Source organism: Medicago truncatula, chromosome 6 (assembly GCF_003473485.1).
Source record: "Medicago truncatula cultivar Jemalong A17 chromosome 6, MtrunA17r5.0-ANR, whole genome shotgun sequence".
Classification (NCBI taxonomy): Eukaryota; Viridiplantae; Streptophyta; class Magnoliopsida; order Fabales; family Fabaceae; genus Medicago; species Medicago truncatula.
Genome location: NC_053047.1, coordinates 825,128 through 843,161, shown reverse-complemented (window position 1 = coordinate 843,161; position 18,034 = coordinate 825,128). Strand labels below are relative to the sequence as shown.

Here is an 18,034-nt window from a genome sequence, read left to right as displayed (position 1 = left end):
TGCTTCAAATATTGTTTCTTCAATCAGCCATGAATATACGTTCATGTATCTTCAATCAGTCACCATATCTCACGGTCGGTCCCCAAAGTTGCAGTGGGGTTGATTTGGGATCTTAAAATGTACTTCTCTAAACTTTTCAATTTTGATAGGATAATTTGGCTTATTAAAAAAATAACATTTATCTATAAAAAAAACATAACTCACGGACAAATCTAACTAGTGTACCCAAGAGTGTTTAGATGAGATGACATAAGTCTCTTTTAATTTAACCGATGTCATTTGTTCAAATTCAGTATTGAGCGTGCAACATTGTTAAAACTCTCAAGAGTGTCCATTTAAATCCTAGAAATCTTGAAGCATTTAACTACTAAATTGAAAATTTTAAACACATCTTTCTTACTAAAACTTGTCTGGTCAAGCTATTGTTCACCTTAATTTTAACCTAATATTTTCCCTCCATCGCCCAATCATTTAATTTTCGTTAGTGCTTTTCCTACTCATCAACCTAAGGAATATGAATGATGACATTTAATATACCCTATCCTCATTTCTATATTTCCAACGTGACTGTTATTGTTCTGATGCACATATTATTCTACTCTCTTTCCCATGCCCATATATACATGTATGTATCATTTATATATGTGTGTTCTGGTTACATATTGTTAAATTTACTTACACTCCAAACTTTATTAATTAAGGCCGATGCATGTACAGGTATGACATATGATTAAAAAAGCATTCTCTATAGTATGTGAACAACAATACAATGAGAGTTACCTCTTAGATTAATTTTGATAAATTCGTAATTTACATGGTTTGATACTTTTTTTTGACGTATTAGGAGCATAGTTTGTATTTTGATCATGCTTTGACAGTTCAAGTTGGAATCTCCAATTCGTTAACTTAATTTGGTTCACTTCTGGTTTAGTATAAATAAAGTTTAGACCATTAATAAATTTTGAAAGTGATGCATGCCAAAATTGCAGAACTTTTAGGCGCTCTGTATGTCTTCTTAGGTGGACTTTTTTCATCTCCTCCCATTCTGACAAGAAAGGACTATAGTGAATTCATCTTTTTCTTGGACTATCTTTCTTTTGAAGAAACAAAATCATGTAAACATACATAAAGTATGCAAATTCGATTGTAATTGATTTGTTTATTTCAGTTTGTTTGGGTTATAGACGTTAAAGGTAGTAGCCTCCAACAAATCTCGAAGGTGATTAACATCCGTGGAAAGGATCCAACAATATATTCAATAATCAATACACTAAATCAATCTTATATAAGTTGGGCCTATAAACTAATATTCACACAGTTCATCATTCTTCTCAAAATAAGAATCTGAGTTTTTATAATTTATAATCTGAAAGTTTTCTAATTTAACAAATTATTCATATGCACTTTGTATGATGTGAGCCTGCAAGGAATAAGTTTATTATAATGTGTTATCTAAGCACATCGGCGTGCAAGCAAACTATTGGAACTTCCAAACATTTTCTAGCATGTCGATTTATGAATAACGTGCTAAGCTAACCTTACATCATTGTGTGCTTAGAATCATAGTTATTCTTCTCTGTTGCATAGGAGGATACCACAAAATCTCCAAAACTTCTTTGCGTAGTAACTTCTGCTGTCCTTATCTTTTTTGTTTACACACATTTTATTCTTTTGGCATAGGCACGATTGTGAACGGGTTAATTTAAAAAGGGACAATTTATAATAGATAATATTGATAATGAGTATTTGGAAGAATTTTTATACTATTATAAATCATTAATTAGTTTTATCTCTATATGGTTTGTATAATTTTTGTGTCTATGTTTTTAATCAATATTGATCGATTTACATATTCCAATTTACTTAAATATAAAAATGCTACATTAGACCCGTGCGTCGCACGGGTCAGCGATCTAGTTTGTAATAATTTCAAATCATATTAACTCATTCACAAAGCACGTGTAGGGGACCTCAATGCAAAACCAAAATTATTTTGTTTAAATCTCCACTAATATAAGATCGTAGAAATATCCAAAATGGTTTTGTTCATTTAAATGAAATATTTTTAAGCATGTAACTCCTAGATATGTCCTCACACATGCTATTATGCAATTTCTTTGGAGGAGCCTCTGAAACAAAAGACAAAATAATTTTGTGTTGGACTATATGGAGCTAGCCTATCATCACTTATGTTGCATTCGTGCGAGGTGTTGTTGATCTCAACATGCTAAGGCAGATTAATAAGATCCTAAATTGGATGAATCAAAATGTAGGTGGTCCAGTAATCTTGTAGTTGCCACCAGTAACCATGTCCATTAGCAATTTCGAGTCACTTTCTACGATGAGATGCGTAAAATCACGTCTTCTGGTTATCTCTAACCACTCATACATGCGCCGTATCTCAACCTGATGATCATCCTTCTTTCTAACCTTTTGAGCAGAACCTGTTAGACATTAATTGTAAGAGTCTCAAATAAGACCCCCACAACCTACAAGGTTCATTGACTCTTATATGCTCCATCACAATTAATTTTAACTCAATCTCTTTGTGATATCTTCCATCTGATACATGTAGTGTCAAAATGCCTCGACCCTCCTGTCAGGTGAGGTTGCTCGCCTCTATGATGTATTTGCTCTTCGATGTCCAAACGTTCTAACATGTTACCATGAAGGTAGATCGATAATCCTCTGTGCGTGTTTCGTACACCTGATGGGTGAGGCTTTTAAAAATCATCTTTGGTTTTTTTTTTAAATGGTCCCTAAGTACTAACTCAAATTGTTGGATGTTGGTCGTTTTGTTATTTTTTATTGGAGAAAAGCTACTTTCATTTTGTTATTTTTTTAATAAATGAATAGGCCTTTGAGACTTGAAGCCCCCATCTACCCTCTCTATTGTCCAACCTTATGTTTGATTACGGGAAGAAATAGACAAGGGATACACAATTAAGAAAGAGAATGAGAAGAAAGAAAAATATGAGAAATATATAGTAAATTTAATATATTTTTTGAAATAAGACAAAAAGATAAGAAATATAAGCGAAAGAAATATTTTATTCTCTTTATTCTTTCGTGAGAAGAGTGAAACATTGATATCTACGAAAGAAAAAATACCTTTAACTTAAACATTAATATACGTTTTTTTTAATCTTCTTTATTCAATTTAAACAATCACTTCATTTAGTTTAATTTTTTTGTACAGTTTAATAAAAATAATTTATTTTACTTTTTCGCAAAAAGATTGATTACATTATTACCAATTATAATACAATTCATAATTTAGTTGAACAATTACAAACATTCAAAAAACCGTTATTTACTTTATTTTAAAACAAGTAATCTATTTTCCCGCTGAAAATTTTCAATGCAATGTTGTGTGTTCAAGGTATGGAATAGAGGAGGGAAGACATATTTTGATAGGCAGATATAAAGGACAATAATGAATGGTGGATAAGAACATAAGGGGAAACAAAATAAATAAATTTAATCTTTATTCTATTTCTTTACGAACGTGCGAGGGAAAAAATCGATCTTTGCAACCGTAACTCTTGGACCTCACTTTATTATATTTGAACTCTGCCGATCAGATGATTTTCCCTCACCTTTTCCAACCTCTCTCTTTAAAACTTATTCCATAACAAACACGCCTTAAGTCATAGGGGTCTCGACTGTAAAACCATAAACAACAACTATGTTGAACATGGCTTCCTTTGATCAGAGGTGGCAAAGCTGATAAACTGCAAAAACTATCAAATATCAATTTCAACCATAACCGAAAAGCTAGAAATTACCACTTCAGCTGGAATTAATTTCAAAATTTGGAATCATTTTCGCACACGAAATCCGAACATCTTCCAAATCTAATCAAATCACATTTAAACACCATAAACCTGCATCTAACGTTGCTGAATGTGGAATAAAACACACACTCAAACTCTTCAATCCATAACCGATTTCAAAATTCGTAACCACTTTCTCAACTTAAACCCTAATATCTTTCAAATTTATTTAAATCACATCCATACACCATAAACACGCATTTATCGTTCCTGAACATAAACTCAAACTAACACTGAGACTCTTCACCATCCTTAAAAAAATACGAGCACCACCTTCAAATTACACAGAAGATCTTTCTAAACAAACCGATCTTATCAAATATCTACTACAAAAACAAATACATTTATTTTTCAATTTATTCACATCATCAAATGTACCTCTTCCAAATTTCACTTCAATACAACCAAGTACAACTATGCAAGTGGACCATATACCTCACCACCTTACCATTTTTGTTCCAATAGTCATTATCATGTACTCATATTAGCAAAATTAATTGGGCTTTAGGACAAATTAACCATAGTCCAAATTCATCAAATTTGCAAAAACTAACCATGGTTAAAACTTAGAACAAAAAATATCTCAAAATTCTAATTTACTATAAATAACCACATTCATTCACATTACAACTTCTTCTTCGTTCCTCTCTCTCACTTTTCTCTCACCCACCCGTTCTAGAGAGAGAAACACAACACACACAGAGCTTCTAGAGAGAGAAACAGAAGCGCGTAATTTCACTTCAACTTCGCTTCCCTCGTCAACCGGTAAAACGAGATTCGATTTCGATTTTCGATCTGAATTTGCATTTTCGTTAATCGTTGTTGATTTTTTTGTGCATTGGTTGATTTTTCACTGTTCTGGAATTAATTATTAGGGTTTTGTATGGTTGATTTAATTTAAAGTTTTGTTTTTTGAATTAGGTTTTTTTTGCATGTGATTAGGGTTTTGGAATAGCTTTTTTTGTGAAGTGGTTTTTGTTATGTTTTGCTTTGTGATGAGTTTTGCTTGTGGTAGATTTTGGTTTTCTGAATGCTATTTTTTTGTTAGGTTTTGAAAAAAGCTTTTTTTGTTTTGTTTGAAGTGCTGTTTATACTTTGAATGCTGTAATTTGAAAAATTTATTGGTAACTAATTTACATGATTCAACCGATTTACATGTTTTCTTTTTTGGTTAACTTGGTCGACGGTTGACACTGGTAATTTTTTTTTTTGAAAAATGAATTAATTGAACCTGATCACATGTGTGAATGTCGTGTCAGTTTGACATTGGACACGCCTTCCATCGGAAGTTTCGGTGATATAAAGAGTGATTTTTAGTTTCTGTTATTATGAACTGATCTAATTGAATGTGTTAAACCAAGGATTTAGATTTTGCTGAAGTGGGTATTTTGGAAATTGAATCTGGGTCTGTTTGGATTGACGATTGACGATCAACTGAAATAAACACCTGCGAGACTGTTTTGGGAGAGCTTATGGGAATAGGTTATGACATGTTCATAAGCTGTTTTCAGCTTATTTTCATAGTCTCTCTCTAAAAAATAGCTTGATTTTATGTTAATGCTATTTGTATGCGTTTGAACTCGTTTTCTTAGATTTGCAGGGATTTTTTTTTTAATTTTTTTTTATAACTTTTTAGGTATGCGAATGAGTTTTTGATTTGGGTAATACTGGATTTTAAGTAGCAGTTATTATGAATTAATGAAATCAAAAGTGTTAAATTGAGGATATAGATTTTTCTAAACGCGCGTAATTTCAAAATTTAGTGTGGGTAATTTGGAAATTTAACGTGCCTGTTTGGATTGACTTGTTTGAGTTTATGAACTGACATAAGCACCTGTGAGATTGTTATGGGTGAGCTTATGACATGTTCATAAGTCGTTTTCAGCTTATTTCTATAACCTCTTCAGTATAGTTTTTTTTTTTTGAAAAATTTCTGTATAGCTTATGAAAGCAACTTATAGATTATATGCAGTTAGTTTAATTTTATTTTATCTGTTATAGAAATAACCAATACATAAACACCTATATGTTACACACCTATGATTTGAACACTTAATTAAGTTGTTTATCCAAACAAGGCTTATATTAGCACTTATAGTATTTGTAGCTAGTGTTACTTCGTAGTGAACTGTAAAATTGTTAATCATTAGTTCATTGTAACTGATTTGTTGTGTTGTTATTTTGTGGTGGTGTTAGGATTGTGTTTTTGCATCCCTTGCTATGGCTGCTACAGCAACTGCCGCAGTGGGTCCACGGTATGCCCCAGCAGATCCTACACTTCCCAAACCATGGAAGGGTCTTGTGGATGGGAAGACTGGCTATCTTTACTTTTGGAATCCTGAGACTAATGTCACTCAGTATGAAAGGCCTTCAAGCTCAGCTGCTCCACTGAAAACTTCTTCAGTGCCTAGCTCTTCTGTCCAGGTTCAGCAATCATCTCAAGGGCGTGGCCGGAGTCCTGATTTCAGTGATCGGTATGATAGGAATGGAAATGGTGGGTCAAATGAAGGTGGATCCCGGAACCATCAGGTTTGTCCTCAACTCTTGTGTTATATATTTTTTATTGTTATATGATGCGCTGACATAGTGTAAGATACAGGAAGAATTTTCAGATAAGTAACACTTTGAAATATTATGCTAACCGGTAATGGTTTGGTTTGTGTAAGTTTCAATTAACTGATTATTTTAACCTTATCTATGATGAGGATTGGGATTAATTTTGTTTCTAACGAACTAAAGATTTAAGGTGATAATGTGTTGTCCAATTTAAATATTCCTTTTTTCCTCAAATGGATCCTAGAGAAGTTTGGGCCATTACATTTGCTTAGGGAATGGACTATGCAATATCATGCTAGAAAACTGGTTTATTAAAATGAGCTGTATTTTTCTCAATTTAATAATACGTGTCTAAATATCAGCTTTAAGTTCTTCCATTTTTATCCCTCAAAAAAAAAAAGTTCTTTCATTTTTATCTTGTATATGTTTAAAAATCAGCTGTGCATTTCTCTTGATTGTAGTTTATTGGGGACTTAATTTATTTGTTTGTTATTTTATTTTTTATTTTGTATCAGAGTTCCAAAGGTGATAGTTTTAGCTCTCATAATAATGTTGCAAATGGAACACCTGCTGCTGGAAATGGTAGTTCTATCAAAAGTCAAGTACCATTGGAGACCGGACCTGCATTATCTCCAGATGCTTATAGACGGCGTCATGAGATCACTGTTACTGTGAGTACATACATACACACACACACAAATATATATATATATATATATTTGCATCTGGTATCATTGTTAGTTCATTGCATAGTTTAAGAAGATATTGAACAATGTGTCCAGATAAATATATACTTTCCCTGCATTTGGGTTGTGCCCCAATCAAATGACTTGGTTGGGTTTTTATTCTTCGTATTTTTTTTTTTCCAGGGAGATAATGTGCCTCCCCCTGTTACATCATTTGCGTCTTCTGGTTTTCCATCGGAGATTCTTAGAGAGGTATCAACTTCCATTCTCTTTTCCTCTTTCTTGTCTATCTGCAGTAGTGGCAGTTAGGAGGTTACACACGTTTCTGAAGGCATCTGATCCAAATGTTTCTTGTGCAAAACTATGATTCCTGAAGCTCTAATATCTAAGTTTCAGGCTCATGATAATTTTTTGCCATGTTTACTTTTTGGTCGTAGGTGCGATGTTTGCTCCTGGGGTGGAGCTAATGTCGTACGGTGTGGTGCCCTATTTCGTGGGGCTAGCATTTAGTTTGGACTTTGGAGCGCCCTTTATGGTGGACCAAGTTTTTTGAAGGGCTTTCCGAATCATCCAAGTTCGTGGCTGGGACTGCTGTTGGTCTTGATTCAGTCTGCCACTTGGTCCGTACGGAAGAAGAGGCCTCCTTATGTGCTAGCTTGCATCCGCAAGCATCGGTGGCTTGCATATGGGGGATAACGCTTCTTCCGACATTAAACCTCTAATCTATAAGTCCCAAATGAAACCAATCTCCTGGATTTTCCTTTTATAGGTACAAAATGCTGGGTTCTCAGCCCCAACGCCAATTCAGGCACAATCGTGGCCCATTGCACTTCAAAGTAAAGATATAGTTGCCATTGCTAAAACAGGTTCAGGGAAAACCTTGGGGTATTTACTTCCAGCCTTTATTCACCTCAAGCGTACTAATAATAATGCCAAAATGGGCCCCACTGTGTTGGTACTTTCACCAACAAGGGAATTGGCAACACAAATTCAAGATGAAGCTGTGAAGTTTAGTAAAACATCAAGAATTGCCTGCACTGTAAGTACTGTTCTCATTTTTTTTTTTGTATTGATTTCATGCATCAGTATGGACATCATCGAATTTTATTGTTGTACTCCTCACTAATTTGATACTTCAAGGAAAATATTGCTGGAAGCTTCATTCTTTGTTGGATTTCTTGTTGCATTAGGTTCCTTAAGTTAAACTGAGCTATAAAAAAACTGGCTGCAGCTTAGTTTCCCTCAACAAGCTTCCTACTTACTATTATTTATTATTATTTTTTCACCAGTGTTTGTATGGAGGAGCACCAAAGGGTCCTCAATTGAAAGATATTGACCGGGGAGCAGATATTGTGGTAGCCACTCCTGGTCGCTTGAATGATATTCTTGAGATGAGGAGAATCAGTCTTCATCAGGTCTCTTATCTAGTGCTAGACGAGGCAGACAGGATGCTGGACATGGGTTTTGAACCTCAAATTAGGAAGATTGTGAATGGGGTGCCTGCTCGCAGGCAAACTCTCATGTTTACTGCAACATGGCCTAAGGAGGTTAGGAGAATTGCAGCTGATCTGCTGGTTAATCCTGTCCAGGTGAACATTGGCAATGTAGACGAGCTTGTTGCTAACAAGTCTATTACTCAGGTTTGATATTTACCACTGATATATTTGGGTGCAATGCCACCGTAGCTTATATTTTTGACAGCCATCTTCCCCCTGCGATGTCCTTTTTTCTTTTGGATGCTGATGCCAGGGGGGATTTAGTAACCATATGTTTAATCTGTGTTCTAATGTTGCTTTTACAGCATATTGAAGTTTTGACATATGTGGAGAAACAGCGACGACTGGAAACTATTTTGCGGTCACAGGATCAAGGGTCAAAGATAATTATTTTCTGTTCTACCAAGAAAATGTGTGATCAACTTGCTCGTAATCTTACTCGCCAGTTTGGAGCTGCTGCTATTCACGGGGATAAATCCCAGGCTGATAGGGATCATGTGTTGAATCAGTTTCGAAGCGGAAGGACTCCTGTGCTTGTAGCCACAGATGTTGCAGCTCGTGGACTGGACGTCAAAGACATTAGGTAGTTAACTATTTCTGTTATATTGTTATTTTCTTTTTATTCTTTTGATGCCAATATGTTAATGAAGGAGTTAGTGTACTGTACACATTGGAATAGTGACCATGACATTTGGAAATATCCATTAATTTTTTGCAGAGTGGTTGTCAACTTCGACTTCCCTACAGGAGTTGAAGATTATGTTCATAGGATTGGTAGGACTGGGAGGGCTGGAGCTACTGGTATAGCTTACACTTTCTTTGGGGACCAGGATGCTAAACATGCTTCTGATCTCATCAAAATCTTAGAGGGTGCAAACCAGCGAGTTCCTCCAGAACTTCGTGAGTTGTCATCCAGGGGTGGTGGTGGCTTTAGCAGATCCAAATATCGTACTGGTGGTCGTGGTGACTCTGGATTCGGTGCTAAGAGTTATGACTCTGGGTATGGTGGAAAGGGTAATGATGGAGGATATGGCGGAAGAGTTGGTGATTCAAGTTATGGAGGAAGGGGTGGATATGGGTCTTCTGCTGCTTTTGGCCGAGGTGGAGGCCGTGGATTTGACAATGACTCACAGAGGTTGGTTTAAATATGTTAGTTATATTTTCCTCTCTTTACTAAAAGATATTGTCCAGTTTTTACACCCCCGATGATTTTGGTTTTTTGAAAGGATTCGTATCCATGTTTTTAAGTGATAGTCATATATATCGTTTTGTCCTGTGGCATAGGAATGATCGTGATCAAAGCCCTGACAGAGGATCTAGCTGGAGTGATCGCTTTAAAACTGTCAATCGTGAACGCAGTCGTAGTCCTGTCAAGGGTGCACCATCTCAAAATGCCCCGGTCAGCTTTCACCAAGCAATGATGCAACGCAGTGGAGGTGGTAGTGATCGCAACAAGAGCTTTAGCCGGGAGAGAAGCCGCAGTCGGAGTCCTCAGAAAGGATGGGGAGGATCTTCAGGTGATGGAAGAAACGGTGGCTCTCATTCTTACAATGGAGAATTGGAGGAAGGGATGATTCCTGATGAAGATTGAATGATAAATTAGAGTTTTGGCAATTCCTAATTTGATCATGGTAAGGTAATTTTGGTCCACTTTCAGTACTTGAGGACATTGCTACATGGACACTTGCAAGTTAGTATCTGGTAGTGGAATTAATGACAAATGTATATTTTGAGGCTGAGTAAAAGCCTGATAATGATGAAATAGGTGAAGAACCTCGTAACAAATATGTTAATGGTTTAATGTTATTTTGGTATAAGTTTAGTTTATTATATTCAGGTTTATTATTCTACACAGCCAGACTAGAAATTATTTAAGCCGTTCTGAAATGTTGCATCCATCATTTACTGATTGAGCTGCAGCATAGATTTTTGTCGAAAAAAGCAGCGAACAAATGACGTTCTTATTATTTTTGATTGACAACATACATATGTTGTCTGTGTTTGTAATATTATGAACTGGTGTCGAACATATTTACTACAGAAATCCATCATTTTGACTAGATAGAAACTTGAATGAATCCTCTGCACAAGTTAGAAGGAATGATACCAATTATTTGTGTTGACAGTTGATGAGGCCGAACATAAATTTTTTTATGTTGTGGTCTTGCCTCGTTAAGCTAAATAAAACGATTGATGACGAGTGTATTTAAGCAAAGTTGGGTGGATTCCCTCCAACTTGTCTTCAAATTGCATGAAGCTCATACTTGGTTGGCTTGGCAGAAAACAGGGAGGAAGCTCAAACTGGATGCCAGAAGTGAGATGTAAAATAAGTTTGATAATCAAAAATGTTGTTTAGCTTATTTGTAATTTGATTGATGTTTCAACCATAGCTATTTTCTTTAACTAAATATATTTTTGAAATACTTTAAAGCATTCAATGAGCCTGTACCAATACTTTTTAACAAATGAGCTTCAGAAGTATATTTAATAAGCTTCATTGAATCAACAAAGTTAGCACTCATCATTGGATTAATAGCAATTTTTTTAGCTCATTTGTAATGTGATGCTTCAACTCAATTAGTGTTAGAAAAGTACTGTTATTATTTGAATTGAAAAACACAGGTTCCTAGCCTTGATATTAATATCTCTAAAAACCGTACCGAAAATTAAAATTATTTAACTAAATATCATTCACAACCCTGTGGTAACTGAGGTCAAACAAGGGTGAAACGAATAACAAAGGTAAACTTAATTATGATGGATAACGACTTTGAGTCTCTATTCAGATGTTTACATTTAAAGACACATTTTGTGCATTGATCTTCCTTAAAATATTATTGACAACCCCTCTACTTTTTTTTAATCAAAACACAAACTTCCACTATTTCATGTTCAATTGTGATAAACCTCCTCTACTTGTTTGATCCCCTTATGAGTCTCACCGTAAGTCACAGCCTTCCTCCTCCAAAGCTGGAATAATTTGTTTTATAAAATACAAGTTAATCTTCCAGCTCATCAACCACAAATTCACAATCCTTAAAGCTAGATTTACTTGTTCATGTGAGCATAGTTTATTTGGCAATAATTAATGATGCAGTGTGTAGGGGATTGAAGTTTGAACATAAGATTCTCACTTATTCACTTTAGTGGGAGAATTTTTAGCCGGTAGGTTACTAAACTACTAATTTTATTTACAAATTCCATCTTCTTTTTCTTCATATTTTGGTAAATTTCAAAAGGTTAAACAATCAATCAAATCTATTAAAAATAATGTTATAAAAACTATTAAAAACATACTTTCATTTTTGAAAAAAGGTATTTGATTATCTAATAATCATTACCAAATTAATTTTTATTGTAAAAAAATAGCAAAAGTTTATTTTTAAGCTGTAAAACTAAGATACTTTATTTCGGAAGTAGTCTAGTGATTTGAATTTCATTTCTTAAAAGTGAATACGTGAAAAATATTAGGTTCAAATCTCAACTTATACATATTACAAAGTTTATATGAACTGAGTTATATTGAGACGCTAAAATATTATTTTTCATAAAAAATAAACTACTAAAATATAATATATGGAGTTCTTTAAAAATGATAAAAATATACATGGAATAACCAAACAAATTGTAAAGAAGAATCTCAATTCATTCGATTAGATAAAACAATTCATGATCAAATTTTAACGACGACCATTAGATTCATTCGAAAATAAAATAAAAATACAATCATTAAAATTTGATTTTTTAAGGGACTATTAAGATTTGATAAAAATTCCTTAAAAAAAAAAAGATTTGATAAAAATATATTTTTCTTGAATATACTGTATTAACTTTCTGATCAAGAAAAATAAATTATTAACAACCCTATCATCATCATATTAAAAAATACTTCATCCGGTACTAAACAACACTGATCATTCATCCATCCATCTACCTCAATACAACAAGCGTTACAACCTTATTGCCTCCGACCCAATACGATAATTTAACCTTGTTTTGTTTTGTGACTCTTTGACTCTTTTTGAGTTGAAAGTTAGAGAACAACACAATAAACAATGGCGGGAATAGCTATACTTGTAGATCTTTGGAGGAAGAATCATAATTCTGCTTTTCAATCTTCTTCCGCTTTTTCTTCTTCCTCTTCTGCTGCTGTTGCTGCTGCTGCAGCTGCTTCTTTTGCTGCTGGTACCACTTTTGCTTCAAGGGCTTTCTTTCGGTATGTTTTTTATGTGGAGTAATTATTTGTGTTACCCTTTTTATTTGGATGTTAAAAATTTAATTTTTATATTGTTTTTGAGATGGGTTTTGGTTATTTTTATAAGGTGGTGAAAAAAATGTTTTTTAGTTTAGTTTTTTTTTTAATGAATGTTTTTTAGTTTAGTTGATTTGGTGTTTTGATGATTTTGGGAATTGGGTATTGGTTGTGGTGTGGGTTAATATTCATTGGGATTTTAGGTGTTTTATTCTATGATGGGTGGTTGTTGTAGACTATGAAGACACAGACACGAACACCAGACACGGTCACCGACAAGTTGACACTAATAATTATTTGATAGGACGACATAATTCAATTTACAGATTACATTATAGGGTATTAGGGTGCTACTTGTCATTCACAGATTGCATGGAAAATAGCTGTTTGTTCAGATTCTGCTAAGTTTAGTTGATATAGTACCACTAACTTAGTAAGGATAATAATTTGTTCTAATTTGGCTACGTCTATTACATTGCTATAGCTGCAATTTGACAATCCTGCTAGATGCTAGTGGGATATGTGATTGTTAGGGTGTGGTTAAATTAGGTTTAGTTTTGTAATAGTTGAAATACTGAGGTTTGTGGAATGGTGTTATAATGTCTGAATGCATTGCAGTATGAGAAGTTTATCTGTAATGACCTGTGATTGCTTGCTAGGAAAGGGGGATAAGGGATTGAATTGATAACGCTATTATAGTGTGTGAATGAGATAAAGGTTATGTGGTCATCATGGGAGTGGTAGGGTTTGGCTTGGTTTGTATAACTGAATAAGCATTCGAATAAACAGTTATTTTGTCGATTAATAACTAGTATTTTCGGAGATACTAGTTTTCTAACTTTGGTATTTTCAAAGTTCAATAACTTGGCAATTCCCCCCGTTGCTCGGTTTACAGACTTAAATGAATGATTGGTGCCCTCGTAATGCATGAATCTTACCAATTTGCATTGAGATTTGATGGAAAGGATTGTGTAATATGTTGATGACATGCAAGGAAAAAATGGTTGAATAGACCATGATTCTTTGTGTATATAGGAGAAAGTAGAGAAATAGTTGTTGTATTTTTAGTGAAGAAAATAATCTGAATTGTGGCATACGACATTCCTGTTACCAATTTTACTATATTTTAACTTCTCTAGAACTTCTAAATTCTTCAAAATCGTTAAGGGGGTTAGGCTTATGTTGTGTATTTTGGAAACATCAGAAGTGAAGATAGGGTTTTAAAGTTGTTGCGCTCACGTATAATTTTTCGTTGTATTTTGGACATTTATGCCTTACTTTTGTTCATGACATCTTTGGTTTAATCGCACCTCTTTAATTTCAGGATACCAGTTGCATATTGTGATGCTGGCGCCACAGTATCTGAAGATCTTATTTCTACTATACAAAGTGCTTCTGAAGATTTTATTTCTACTATACAAAGTGCTTCTGAAAGGATCAACAATTATGATGCTGAAAGATTTAGTACAAAAACGTACAATGTCCAACCTAAACCTCTATTCTCTGCTTTCGAATTGAGGTCACTTGCAATGACTTCAATAAGGTCATTCCTGATGCACTATTTGCCTCTTTTGGAGCCGCGTGCAGAAATGGAAGATGATGAAGACACTTTTGAAAGTCTTACTGAGGAACAGCCAGAGCACCGTGTTGATCTGGTTGTTCCCTTCAAAAAGTCTGTGAAGCAAATCATACGTGAGGTGAGATTTTTTCTTCTTATTCTTGTTTTAATTTTTAGTTAGGCTTATTTCTTGCATTATTCACAATTTATGAAATTGCTCTACGTGACTTCTCTTTTTTGTTTTGTTTTGAAAACTCGGTGTCCGGCCCAAAGAATGTGATTGTCATTTAATATCAATAACAATAGTTTTGAGCTGCTACATGTAGCTTGTATCGTGCAAAACCTCTTTTTTAAGTAAATTATCTGTCATACACAAATAAACGTATTAATCAAGGCGGACAACTTTTACTATTGTTAATAGTAGAAGCTGTCAGTTTTCTCTATGCTTACCTACTTTCTAATTCATACTTACGTAGGCTAACATTCCATGAATCTCTACCTATGTGTATGGTGTGTATGTTTGTCCAATCTTTTTTTTAGCTTATCTTCTCCTTTTAAGGAGAAGCTGAGCCAAATGATTTTCCATAAAAGCTCTCGAGGAAGAATGCCATTTGAGAAAAGATATTGGGCTCAATTAGGATGAACTACTATAATACCAAAACGTGACATCCACACTAATAATTGGTTTAACTTTTATCAAGTTAACTTGGTAAATTTCAAGTATTACTACTGTTTGTTATCTTCAACTTGAAATTTACCAAGTTAACTTGATAAAAGTTAAACCAATTATTAGTGTGGATGTCACATTTTGGTATTAGATTAGTTCATCCTAATTGAGCCCAATATCTTTTTGGAGCTAGAGAAAGCTTGTCTTGTTTCATTACATCTCATTTATTCTGAATCTTGGTTTTATAATTTTAAGGAGTATATATGGAAGAATCTGAAAAATGAAAGTCTAACTATTACAAGAGCTTCTCTGAGCTATTTATAGAGCTCTCTTCAATCAAAATTGTTTCCAATTCCAATTTTTCAAAACTTATTCGACTCGATTGATTTTTTCTGAGTCTTAAACAGTGGTGTAGTAACGAAGCTAAGGTTGATAGTGGTCCAAAAACTTTTGAGATGCCTTGAGGCTCAATTAATGGCCATTGGCCATAGAGACCCAAATTTTCTTTTCTGGTACTGCATGACCTGTTTTCTCCTCTGCCTCAACATCTTTTCTCTTTATTATGCCTATAATAGAGTAAACCACATTGCTCTATAATAGTTCAAACATGCATCATTGCCTCATTATGCTTCGATTAATCCCATTTGTCTTGCATCTATCCCCCTTCACTTGACAAGGAAACTCGGGATTCATTTTTAGGTTAATCTTTATCTTTCCGAGAGTTATATGCAGGGATGCTTGCATAGAAATCTTGGAATGCTTTTCCGACTCCATGTCCAAATTTCAAGCAATTAGTTTTTTCATATATCTGAGAATAGAATACCATGAAACAGGTGTTTAAGAGGGTGATAAATAACAAAAGAAGTAACATGAAATTGAATTTGAATAAGTTAAGCATTGGATTACGAACTTAATTTTCATCAGTCTGTTGCCTTTTCTATATTCATGATGGACTCTTTTCTGTCGACTTGGTAATTTAAAAATGTTACTATGGTGTCACTTAGCTCTTTCATTCTATTCATATACGTTTGTTTGATGTTATGACAGACAAGTGTTGTGACGACTAGAAGATTTTTAGAAAGAATTGCTGTCCATTATGTTTCAGAGCGAATGGCTTGGAAACTTCTTAAAGGTACGTTCTTGGAATCTGTTAACGATTTCATCTATATTTTAGAGATTAGATGCTCTTGCATATACCTAAAGCGGCCAAAGTTTAATATATTAAAATTTTATAAACGTGAGTGATGTTTTTTTATTTTTGTTTTGTATGCTTATCAAGAGATTTTACATATACTCACACGGCTGTTCATGATTGTTTTAAACAGATGTTCCTAGATCAGCTACTCGCAAGGCTGCAAGGAATATGCCTACTTATGTTTACTTCTTTTCTGTGGGCAGAACAACATTCAGAGGTAAAAGATTTCCTTGAATAATCTGTGCATTTTTTAGATAACCTGAGCATTTAATATCAAATATTTAGTGCTATCTCTATATTCATTATGCACAGGACACATGCTAGGAGTTGCAGCATCATGGGTTGTCCAAGTAGGCATGGAATTGTATCGATTCTTTAGATCTATTTTCAGTGCCAATGATGAAGATAGTAATGTCGATACAACCAAGCAAGATACAACCAAGCAAGTTCAACTTCTCGGACAGAAGGTTGCCCTTACTTCAATAAGGTGTAGTTCATCTTTAGTTTTTGCCTCCATAGGGGCAGGGATCGGTGCTACCCTTGTTCGTCCATCACTTGGCCAGTGGATTGGTAAGATCATAAACAACATATACAGAAAATTATTGCTTCAGTCTTTGTGCTTGAATTGTGTTAGCCTGATTTTAATTCATTTCAACTTCCTAAAGCAAAACCTTGTTCTTCTTTTCAGGATGTGCTGCTGGTGATTTGGCTGGTCCAATCATTGTAGCATTTTGCGCCGACAAAGCATTTCAAGTGGCACTTTAGTGCTACTTATTTTTCTGACTTATTCTTTACAAACCTCAAAAATGAATGGTGTATCTTCAAATTTTTGCAGTTTTTATATGTCATCATATCTTAATGAGCTACTAACTTGAATTTGATTCAACTCTTTTGAGCTGAAAGGGTTGTAACATTCTTCCCGTGATGGTGACTTTATTACTGTTTCAATTAATATTCCACTTCCTAAACTGTTAGTGTCATTTCATTTCATTTCATTGGTATTCCAACTTATTAGAACCAATATATTAAACTTGTGAACTGGGATTTTGGTACTATGATTAGACCTACAGAGTACAATGACAATAGATTGTGATCTAGGATCTCTTATAGCATGTTTGGTATCGTGTTTTCTATTGCAGTCTTGCATTCCAGTGACCTTTTTGCCGTGATTTCTAGAAAAACTATTATACTTTTTACTTTTAAGACATGAGTGGTTAAAGACCTTTTTGACTTAAAAAGTATAATATTCGTTCATGTCAATTCTAATATTGAATAATAAAATGCAATATACAATTGCTAACGGTGAAAAGAAATAAGTTGTAAGGTCACGTCTTTCCATTTGCAAAGCTCTAAATATCAAAATATATATTTTTGTGTTGTGTGTGAAATATTTACAAGGTTTAGGGTTTTTTTTTTTAGAGAAACACGTTTAGGGCTTGGTATATATAACCAATTTTACACGGAAATTAGGGTAGCCAAGTTTGCATGAAAATTAAGGTATTCTGTTTGTAAACGTATTAAATAAGTGTAGAAAACATTGTAAAAAAAAAAGGCAACATGATAGGAATGAAATAAAGAGTTTGCATGAAAATTAAGGTACTCTGTTTGTAAACGTATTAAATAAGTGTAGAAAATATTGTAAAAAAAAAAGGCAACATGATAGGTATGAAATAAAGGCATGAAATAGGTTAAAAAAAAAGTGTATAAAATATTGTCAAAAAATAAGGTATGAAATTAGTGCGATGAATTTTTCTAGCATTGTGTAGAGAATATTGTCAAAAAAAAAAA

General features: G+C 33.9%; 2 protein-coding genes across 3 annotated transcripts; both read left to right on the top strand.

Moving 5' to 3' along the window:
- The first annotated feature begins 4,443 nt into the window (after positions 1-4,443).
- LOC11430941 (DEAD-box ATP-dependent RNA helicase 46) lies at positions 4,444-10,626 on the top strand. Its single transcript, XM_003618137.4, has 9 exons — positions 4,444-4,601; positions 6,033-6,365; positions 6,908-7,063; positions 7,262-7,330; positions 7,848-8,117; positions 8,368-8,718; positions 8,880-9,157; positions 9,293-9,709; positions 9,859-10,626. Exons 2-9 carry the CDS (start codon positions 6,057-6,059, stop codon positions 10,163-10,165), a joined length of 2,157 nt encoding a protein of 718 aa, XP_003618185.1. The 5' UTR covers positions 4,444-4,601; positions 6,033-6,056; the 3' UTR covers positions 10,166-10,626.
- A 1,828-nt stretch (positions 10,627-12,454) lies between these two features.
- Positions 12,455-17,226, top strand: LOC11428426 (uncharacterized). Of its 2 annotated transcripts, XM_039826868.1 has the most exons (7): positions 12,455-12,790; positions 14,151-14,215; positions 14,249-14,523; positions 16,099-16,183; positions 16,377-16,463; positions 16,559-16,816; positions 16,935-17,226. In XM_039826868.1, the coding sequence occupies exons 1-7, from the start codon at positions 12,630-12,632 to the stop codon at positions 17,009-17,011; spliced, it is 1,008 nt and encodes a 335-aa protein (XP_039682802.1). In that variant the 5' UTR covers positions 12,455-12,629; the 3' UTR covers positions 17,012-17,226. The 2 variants fall into 2 exon arrangements, with proteins under 2 accessions (XP_039682802.1, XP_003618184.1); XM_003618136.4 differs by having other exon boundaries at positions 12,456-12,790; positions 14,151-14,523.
- Positions 17,227-18,034: the final 808 nt, after the last annotated feature.